Source organism: Rhamphochromis longiceps, linkage group LG12, assembly GCF_057381845.1.
Source record: "Rhamphochromis longiceps isolate RC_006_pf linkage group LG12, R_longiceps_female_GT1.1, whole genome shotgun sequence".
NCBI classification, from domain to species: domain Eukaryota; kingdom Metazoa; phylum Chordata; class Actinopteri; order Cichliformes; family Cichlidae; genus Rhamphochromis; species Rhamphochromis longiceps.
Window position 1 is genome coordinate 23,253,054 of NC_140568.1, and position 10,817 is coordinate 23,263,870.

General features: G+C 38.2%; 1 protein-coding gene and 1 long non-coding RNA gene across 8 annotated transcripts in view; both read left to right on the forward strand.

The window, feature by feature from the left end:
• Window positions 1–10,817, forward strand: part of LOC146657274 (multiple C2 and transmembrane domain-containing protein 1-like) — a 147,222-nt gene that overhangs the window by 46,799 nt on the left and 89,606 nt on the right. For all 7 annotated transcript variants that reach the window (XR_014914047.1, XM_085425252.1, XM_085425249.1 and 4 more), the window contains exon 2: window positions 1,283–1,403. Coding sequence is in view for 6 of the 7 variants with exons in the window: in XM_085425252.1 (XP_085281378.1) it covers window positions 1,283–1,403 (121 nt within the window). In the remaining variant the exon portion in view is untranslated. The remainder of the gene's footprint in view (window positions 1–1,282; window positions 1,404–10,817) is intronic.
• LOC146657276 (uncharacterized) lies at window positions 7,951–10,788 on the forward strand. Its single transcript, XR_014914206.1, has 3 exons — window positions 7,951–9,014; window positions 10,170–10,388; window positions 10,465–10,788. It is a non-coding gene; the product is annotated as an uncharacterized LOC146657276 (long non-coding RNA).

The window sequence follows — 10,817 nt, forward strand, 5'->3', positions numbered from 1 at the left end:
CGCGCAGAGAATCGCTGAGCTTATGTGAGTGCGGCAGGATATATATTTCACTACGATGACCTGGATGATTGAGAACCTTCACAGACAGATATATATTTTAGTTCTGCTGAGCCAAATAAGACAGGTCAGGGTGAAGTAGTAACAGCCAAAGAAAAGCTTACCACAAAACGGAGAAGTTATGACAAATCAGACTATAAGGCAAAAAGAAAGTGCAGCTTTATGGTTTCATGGACAAAAGAATTTCTGTGGCTGCAATATGACGAGCTAAAAAACAACACGCACAAGGGTTAGGGTTAAATTTAAAAACTGTACTTTTGTGTTAAAATATATATTTATAATTTTAATAAATGACAAATTAAAAAGGCATGAACATTTTTTTTTTGTATCGAAAAAATATCGAACCGTGACACCAAAGTATCGAACCGAACCGAACCGTGAATTTTGTGTATCGTTGCACCCCTAATATATATATATATATGTATATATGTATGTATATATATATGTATGTATATATATATGTATGTATATGTGACAGAAGTTCCCCCCCCCACACACACACACACACACACACACACACACAAGATACATCAGGGTAGTAGAATAATATGTACCAAATACTGATAAACAAAGGCAAGTGTCATGGATTTCAGCGTAGCCTGGTGCAACATGTGGCCTGCAAATGGGCTTTATGGCCAATCACGTTTACAGCCAGTGGGGATTTCCTGTCACAGTGGACAGCTGCACTGACGTGTAAAGCCACAGAGATTACCCTTTCCAGCAGCAGGATTTTTGGAGGCTGCAGACGGGGGTACATGCTTTCTATGCTCACACTACACGTGACGTACTGTATATTATGTAATTATTTTCTAAAGCATGAGCATTTCTTATTTTTATCTTTTCAGTGTATAATGATGTTGTAGAAAACAAATGTCATTTCTAAAAGACCCCAAAAAGCCCAAACCTTTGTTTTTGTAACATAGTGTTATTCTTCAGAGATCTATTCAGAAATCTCTTTATTTGTTATTTATTGAGAAACATTTTTGCAGCTATTTCTTGGGTCCAATCTTATATGTGCAAGCAGATTGTGATGTTGACTAGAATTAAGTTGGACTAAAAATACCTTGCGATTATTTCTGTTTTTGTTTCTTCTGGCTTTTTTTTTTTATCCCTAATTGCAATGGGTGTCTTATTTATTTTGTCACTTCTTATTTTCTCTGTGTGTGTGTGTGTCTGAAGCATATTACTGAAGCAAACTAACCTGGGCACTGTCTTATCTTCACAGGGCATCAATATTGTGGGGCCCAGTAATGTAGAGCCCCCGCCTCAGCCTCCTCCTCCAGCCATGTACCAGCTGGATATTGTCCTAAAGAAAGGGAAAAACCTGGCCATCCGAGATCGAACAGGTAGGAGAAATTCCTCGAGAATATTCAGGTTTATGTAGAGTTACAGTGGGAAATGCTTTATCTGGTTTCTGTTTGCCCCATCAATTAAAAGTTACCCTGTGCAGCAATTAGCACAGGCAGCATCTAGAACGCCTGGTTTGAAATCCTACTGTTTCAGGCTAAAAGAAAATCTGTGACTTTCTGGATTCTTTTATTCAAAACCAAAAATGAATGGTGTTACAATTATTGCCGGTGTGTCTAAAAGTATTTAGACTCACATTAGAGTGAACTTAGATACTCCCAGTAGCAGATAAAATGTTAGACAACTACCGTAAATAAGATAAGTAGTCCTGGATGATAGTGAAGCAACTGTACTATGTGACTGCTTTTATTAGTCCATGGAGGTGCTTCTACATGAACAATAGTGTCCATATATTTTCTGATAAAGAAACATGTACACCACTTTAAAACTGTTATTTATGTGTTCAGGACTTCAGTAGCTCTATGTTAGAGAGAAACATGCTGAATCAGGCTTTGGCCCAAGAAACAGCCTCAGTGGTATGTTGAGGTTTTAAGTAAATGAATAAATTGTTGGCTTTAGTTCTTTAATAGGAGTAAGAAAAATATGGAAAATCATCTGAATTACTTTGTTTTCTTTAGGCTTATTGGCTATTTTTACACACTCAAATCAACTCTTTTTTTTTTTTATCTCCCTTTTATTTACTCACTGATCTCCATGTATTCTTTTTTAAATCACACATCACAATCCATTTTCCATATGTGATGTCAGATTGATTTAGTAGAAACGATTTGGCGCATTCCTCATGCATGTGAGCATGAAAACAATTCAGCTCTGGGTTAAACTAGGCCATTGTCACATTTGGAGCCTAGACGAGTGATTCTAATGTGATTCTTCTGGTTTCTTTTGTGTAATAAGATGAAATCGTACCATAGGCGCTTCCCTTGGCTACTGAGCGTGAGCAAGACCTGCAGTGTAAAGACTACACACTGCTGTATTGTAAGCGATGACTATAGAGAATGTAAACTAGAAACACTAAGTTAGAATTTATTTAGTTTTGCACCAGAGTAAAAGATGCTAACTCATCTTAAACAAATGGTAAATGGCCTGTATTTGTATAGCGCTTTACTAGTCCCTAAGGACCCCAAAGCGCTTTACACAACCAGTCATCCACCCACTGGTGATGGCAAGCTACAATGTAGCCACAGCCACGCCTGACAGAGGCGAGGCTGCCGGACACTGGCGCCACCGGGCCCTCTGACCACCACCAGTAGGCAACAGGTGAAGTGTCTTGCCCAAGGACACAACAACCGAGACTGTCGGAGCCGGGGCTCGAACCGGCAACCTTCCGATTACAAGGTGAACTTCCAACTCTTGAGCCACAATCAAACGTTTGCCTGCTTCTCTGGAGCTGGAGTATGTGATTTAATGTAAGGTGGATATGCTCAGCTTTAACACATCATAAACTCTCACAGACTCTCACAGTGGATTGCATGGTGAAGGATGCTGAAGTCTCATTAGTGGCTGTAGCAGTCACCATGACAACAGATCAGAATGAGCTGCCTTTGTCTCTCCTATGCATTTTGCCTGACTACCTGTCCACCCAGATAATGAGCACTGAGGTGCTGAGCTCACCTGTCCTGTTTTAGCCCATCAAGACAGCTCATTAGAGACACAGAGAGAGACAGGTAGAGAAAGAAAGAGAGAGAGAAAGGAATATAACCTAGGAGTGGAATGAATGGAATATTAGCAAAAACAACAATAAGTGCTGTTTCGTCTCACAGTCTTTAGCCAGGGTGTCTTCCTCCTAATATTTACAATGGCACATCTTAACTCTTGGCCTGTATTACCGGGATGTTTACTTTCCCCCCCTTTAAACAGCAGGAAATAGGTAAACTGAAGAATACAGAAAATGATTTTCTATTTGCACATCTCTCTAGGTTCCCTTCTCATTCATGTGTCCTGAAGTAGAGCAGGATTATCAAATAAAGGGAGTTTACTGCAAGAAGCAATTTAATTCTGCTACTTATTGATTCACTAAAAGCTCTGGCATGAATTATAAATGTTACAAATAGTCTGCAGTTTGTCAGCAAAAAAACAACAAAAACCAAAAGAAATTTGTTTTAAAAACTTTTAATTGTGCATAGCAGAACTGTAAGTGAAAACAATAAAATTATTTTAATTAGACTACAAGTCTGAAGTATTTTGGAGTGCTAGACTTTGTTAATTTAAGCAGACTGTTAACAATGCAGAGCTTCACACGATATAACAGGAGGATACTGGTAAAAGAAAAGGTGAAATGTTTTGTTTGTCACCTTAGTGCTGATCCATGCATCAAAGTGATGGATGCACTCAGACAAGGTTGACTTGGAAGACAGAAAAGAGAGTGAGGACAGGGGTTCAGTGCCGTGTCCTCCTTTATCCCCTTTGCTCTTTAAAGAAACAGGCTCGATAGATTTCTAGAGATGTGCTGCCTTAACAAAATTTCCCTCCTTTGAGGAAATGAAAGCAAGGAAAATACAAACAATATACACTGGTTTGAAAAACTGTTTGCCCCCCCCCGCCCTCCCCTTCTGATTTCCTAGTGTTGCATATTTGTCACACTTACATGTTTCAGATCCTCACACTAGTGTAAATTTTAGACAAAGATAACCAGAGTAAATACAAAATGCAGTTTTTAAATGATGATTTCTATTATTAAGAGAGAAAAGTCATCCAAACCTATTTGGTCCTGTGTATATAAAAAAAAAAAAGTAACTGCGTCTCTTGTTAAATCGTGAATTAACTGTCACTAAGTTCAGTTTCACTAAACACACTCAGGCCTGATTACCAGCTGACCTGTTAGAACCTGTCTGACAAACTGAAGCTAAAAGATCTCAAAAATCAACACATCATGGCACGATCTAAAGAAACACCTGAGAAACAAAGACACTGACATCTATCAGTCTGGAAAGGGTTACAAAGCAATATCTAAGGCTTTGGGGCTCCTGTGAACCACAGTGAGAGCCATTATACACAAATGGATCAAACTTGGAACAGTGATGAAGCTTCCCAGGAATGACCGGTTGAACAAAATTACTCCAAGAGCACATCGACCACTTATCCAGGAGGTCAAAAAAGAACCCAGAACAACATTAAGCTTCACATGTCTCACTTAAAGTTAGAGTTCATGATTCAACAATAAGAAAGAGACTGGGCAAAAATGGCAGCCATGAATTCCAAGATGAAAACCACTGCTGACAAAAAAGAACGTGTGTGTGTGTGTGTGTGTATATTTATATAGTGCAAAGACATCCAGGATTCATCCAGGATTAAAAAATAACTTGTCAGGTGTTAAATGAAAAAATATTTCAGTATTTTTATCACAGTAAAACTCTCAACATTCTCTCATTTACATGTACAGAGTAAAATTATTTTATAAATTGTCACCAGGGGAGTGCTTTTTGCCTTCAGCTTTAAAAGTCCGATAGCATGTGTGGGCAAGCAGCGTGGACACACAGGTTGTGAAGTTGATAGCTCGAGAATGAGAAGAAGTAGGAGTTTGAAATTGATACCGTAGGTGTATCTACTAAAAATCTTGGCCAAGTTTGAATCTGGTGACCTTGACTTCAAGATCAGAGGTGAGAGGTGAATGCAGTAACTCGAGAACAAGGCAATGTAGGATTTTGAATCTGCTAGGATGCTCAGAGGCAACACTGGCAGCTGCCAGTGTGTTTTTTTGTGCTTTTATAAACCAATATACATGTGTATTAATGAAGAAGAAACAGAGCAGTCTGTTATGAAAGCTGAAGCTTCTACAATTTTACATCTGCCTATTATGCTTAGTTTAATGGGTGAAAATAACCTGACCATTATCATATTTCTGAAAAAAAAATCTAGTTCTTAGAGTCCTAGCCTCATCTTAGCTGTCATATATGATAGCTCAGTGATGAGGTCAGTTGAAAATGTCTGCCTCTAATTCCCTGTGTTTGACCCAAAGGTGAAGCCCATCAGAATCTAAAACATAACAGATATAACATCCTGCATTTCACTGTTTTAGATGTTATGCTTACTCACAAGGAAAATCTGAACCTTGACATGAGAAAATCTGGTCATAAAAGAGGCGACTGAAGTGCTATAGGACGATAAAGATGTAGTTGTCGCAGTTAAACATGTTTGGTTGAGTAGTTTTTGTGCAAACTCTGGTTAAGCTGTGCTTGATTTCTCTAGCTTTTCAAAGACACCATATAGTTGTCATTTCAGCATCTGCATATCTGAGTAGTAGTGGTTACTCCTGCACGTTTCTCCTGTGCTGCACTTCCTCTTGACCTATCTTTCTCTTGCTTTTCAAGTACTGAAGGATAATTATGTGGTGCACATATTTAGCTGTATTGCACTGAAGTTATTTAGTATAGTTTCATTTGGATGCTGAAAATTAAGTGTTGCAATTAGAAAACCTTCCTTTTGAAAAGCGTTTCCTATCATCAGCATTCAGCTCTCAGAAATAACTGTGCAGTTTCACATTTGTATTGTAAATGCAGACAGTCTCTGTCTGTTATAAACACATGTTTGAGATGCCGGTCGGTAGATCTCCCACATAACATTGCAGTTTTTGGCTCTGAATATTTCAGCTGATGGCCACAAAAGCACAGGGGACTTTCAACCTTTATTGCCAGTTTTATGTCTATCAGTCATCCCTGATTTTAACTTGTGCACAGCCACAAAATGCCACATTTACAATTGTGGAATCAATATAGCTATATAAGTACAGGAATTGTGATTGTTGTTTTGAATGGTTGTTGTTTATAGCCAGTAAATCAAACAGAAAAACAGACTGAGTAAATCTAGGTGTATAACAGAAATACTGTAGCCCAACTGTGCTTCTCCATACAGGCCATTTACACTTATAGACACAATTAAAGGCAGTATTCCAACAACTGATGTTAAGCTCAAAGTTTCATAATTCTGCAAAATAAAGATACAGTATAAATTAGGAACTTATGAAGTTAGAGACTAGACAATATCTGGAATTTGAGAAATTGCGTGATTCCTCATCCTTACAGACACTTACCAATAGCCACTCTAATTTGATCCCAGCGTAAGTAATAGCTAGCTAGACAGTTGTAGCTGCTGCTACTCGGATGTGCTGACTTGCTTTGTGTTCACTGTGAGAACCCGTGTGTGTGTGCGTGTCGCTCTGCTAGTGTGTGCGTATTAAGTGCTGCTATTAGTGCGAAGGTTTACAGTGATTAGTTCTCAGTTTGCAAAGTACAGTGACTGTGACAGAGCTTGACACCACTGCCGACATGCTGTTTTGCTTTATTTTAAGTCCTCTTTATTACTTTCTCATCTCCCTTGTTATTTTCCTACAAGTCGTACACACTCTCTATTAGGGTTGCCACAAACAATTATTTTGATAGACGACTAGTCACCGATTATTTTTGCGATTAGTCGACTAATCAGATCATGCATCCATTGGACGTAAAACGTACAGCTTATTGCACCAGCACGCATCTGCTCTTATATAACTATCATTAGCTTACAGCTTGAAGTGTTTAGGGTATGTGCTAACTAAAAAGAAAGACAAGATGACAGTTTGTTAAATTTTAATGAAATCTGCAGGTTGTTTCAGTGAAGTTTAATAAACTCAGCTGTCTGCTCCTTGCTATCTAAAATATAACAGGACACCGGAGTATATTCTCGAGCATCTCACACTTCTGATAATCAGTTGTCTGCTTGACGTTTATTCAGCTGTGTAAAAACTATAACTTTAATCTCAGCCAAACCGATTTACTCAGGAACAAATAAAATACTAAAAAAGCCAAACAATAACATTTTTAACTTATCTAAGTGACTTATATTACATGTTTAACCTGAGTAGTGAAAGACGGCGGTGGATTTGAAAACGATTTGCTGGGAGTCTGATGTTCTCAACGGCTCTAGTGAGCCTTGTACCCCGGCTAACTATCGAGCTAGTGGGTAACAGACGTCTCACGTTAGAGCGCTTTTGAAAATATGTGATGTCTTGATAAACTGAGCAGATATTTGAGGTTTACACAGCTACAGTCAGCCTGAAAACACGTTAAACTTTTTTTTGTGACCCAAAAAGAATAATAAAACTAACTAGCTGCAGCCATTGTTGACTACTGCGCTGGGCCGCGCTATGAATTCTGGGACACAGTTTCTTCTTCTTCTTCGGGGTTTAATGGCAGCTGGCATCCTTGTACATTACGGTGGCTGGGAAGTGCAAAGCGCAACAAATTAAAAAACGGCAACAAATTAAAAAACCGCAACAAATTAAAAATCCACAACAAATTAAAAAACCGCAACAAATTAAAAAACCGCAACAAATTAAAAAACCGCAACAAATTAAAAATCCACAACAAATTAAAAAACAGCAACAAATTAAAAATCCACAACAAATTAAAAAACAGCAACAAATTAAAAATCCACAACAAATTAAAAAACAGCAACAAATTAAAAATCCGCAACAAATTAAAAATCAGCAACAAATTAAAAAACAGCAACAAATTAAAAAACAGCAACAAATTAAAAAACCGCAACAAATTAAAAAAACGCAACAAATTAAAAAAACGCAACAAATTAAAAAAACGCAACAAATTAAAAATCCTTGACGGAAAGGGATTGTCTGAAATACCGGAAGTGGCACAACGATTAGGCTTACTCCATATTTGTAGCTCAGAAAAGTGATTCGGGATGTCAACAAACGTTGAGAAACTCACACCTCACAGCGCTTCCTTATCACCCTGACGGTGCTTGCTGCACTACATAGAGAACCGGAAAATGTTTTGCCCGTTTTGTGGCGTTAGCTTCAGCCTCTTCACCCCTTTTTGTGCTTCCTGTGGACGGTCTCTGGAGCTTTTGCGGGACACATACCAGGCTGAAGGATCAGACACCCTACAGTACTGCATTAAATATTTCAACGAAGGTCACTCATATAGTGTTATCATGGACATGATGTTAAGTTTGCATGGTGTAAAGATAAGTTTAAGGAGTCTTAAAAGTAAACTTAATAATGCTGGACTTTACCGAAGAAAATATTTTCACTCCAGAACAACGATCATTAACGCAATCAGAGCGGAGCTTCAAGGACCTGGGCGATTGTTTGGGTATCGAACAATGTGGCAGGTACTTAAACAAAAGCATCATCTTAAAGTGAAGAGGGATGATGTGATGAAAATACTCCGGGAGCTTAATCCTCATGGATGCCAGATGAGAACACGCAGAAGATTCATTAGGAGAACCTATCATTCGCTGGGACCCAACTACATGTGGCATGCTGATGGTTATGACAAGCTCAAACCATTCGGTTTGGCCATTTCAGGGTGCATTGATGGATTTTCACGCAAGGTTTTGTGGCTAGAATGTGGACCAACCAATAATAATCCAGTGGTTATAGCTTACTATTACTTGTCATGTGTTGGGAGCCTTGGTGTTGTGCCGATGAGACTGAGAACTGACTGTGGGACAGAAAACGGCATTATGGCTGCAGTTCAGTGCGCACTACGTCACCATCATGATGACCACTTCAGCGGAGAGTCCAGTCACATGTTTGGTTCATCAACGAATAACCAGCGAATTGAGTCCTGGTGGTCCATATATCGAAAAGGAAGGTAAATATAACATTTAATTTTGCCTGATATTTAAAGGCGTAACAAATTTGAATGTCGTGCAAAAGTTGATTTATTGTCAGTCTGCCCCAGGGCAGCTGTGGCTACAACTGTAGCTGCCTCCACCAGTGTGTGAATGTGAGAGTGAATGAACAGTGGAATTGTAAAGCGCTTTGAGGGCCTCGAAAAGCGCTATATAAATGCAATCCATTATTATTATTACTGTTGTTATTATTATTATTATTATTATTATTATTATTTCAGTAATTCAACTTAAAAAGTAAAACCGATATTAAATACTCATTGTATGCCAAACTATACATTTTTAGCCCATTTAGTAATTATGATGATTATGCTTTGGAACTTAAGAAAAACCCAACTTCAAAACCATAATATTGTGAAAAGGTTAAATATTTTAGACTTAAAGTGCCACTCTACTATGAGCTAATTAATTCAAATCATCTGCAAAGGGTTCCTGAGCCTCTAAATGGTCTTTCTAATTCAGGAGGACTCACAGGATGGACATGACTGCTGTCCTGACAGCTGTGGGAAAAAAAAACATAATTGACACCCTCCATAAAGAACACCTTAAAAGAATTTGAATGTTCACAGAGACTATCAAAGCACATTAATAGAAAGTTTTGTCTAATGTAAGTGTGGATGAAAGGGGTGTAACATAGTGTAGTGGCTAAGACCTCAAGGCTGCTACTGAAGCATCCTGGTCTTCCATAACACCTCAACAGATCCACAGACTGATAGCATCCATACCACGCTGCATGGAGGCAGTAATTTATGCAAAAAGGACCCAAACAAATAGAACATACAAATTGTTAGAGACATTGAATTTGGGTTTTTCATAAGTTCTACGTCTTAATCATTAACATTGTAAGAAATACTTGAAATACCTCACTTTGTATGTAATGACTCAGTATCGCTAATTTCACATTTAATTAGAATTCCTAAAATAAATTAACTTTTGCACATTACTGAAATGTTTTAGAGTTTTGCCTGTATGCAATCCCTTTCGATAGAAAACATTTAAACTGACTGGAGTCTATATATGATTCAGTTAAAATGAACTGTAAAGTGCCATGCGATGACGTGTTGTGAAACGATGCCATGTAAACAAACTAAACTATCTCTAAACAATTTTTTTAGGGCTCAGTTTTGGTTGGAGCTGTTTGCGGATCTTCGAGATGCTGGACACTTCAATGGAAGTCACGAGCATCAGTGCCTTTTGAGATTTTGCTTCACTGTCATTGTTCAGAAGGATCTTGATGAATGTGTGAAGCTGTGGAACACTCATCGGATTCGTCCCTCAAGAACAGCTTCATGTCCAGGAGGTGTGCCAAATGAACTGTACTACCTACCCCACAGGTAACGGATAATAATGATCAAATAATTACTTTATGTGTAAACCTATATTAATGCAATTGTCTTCCATTGATCACAGATACGGCTCCAGAGACTGTGGATTCCTGATTCAACAATCTGAACTGGACGCTTTTCCTGAGTCTAGGCTGTCAGTAGTTGTATGTGGGGACTCAAACATACAGGAGTATCTGAATTTTGTAATGGAGCAAAATCATTTTCAAAAGCCCGTCTGCTGGGAGTCTGCCACTGAACTTTACATGAAGTTAATAGAAATTGCAAATTTCTAAAAAAAACAAAAACCTGGCTTTTTGTTGTTTTCACCAAAACCTATAGCATATGCTGCTTTTTTGAACTAGGCTACATGAGTTGGCTGAAGACGCCAAAAGTTTAAGTTTGTGTTTGTAAAAGCATATTCTTACTGAATGTCTTGAT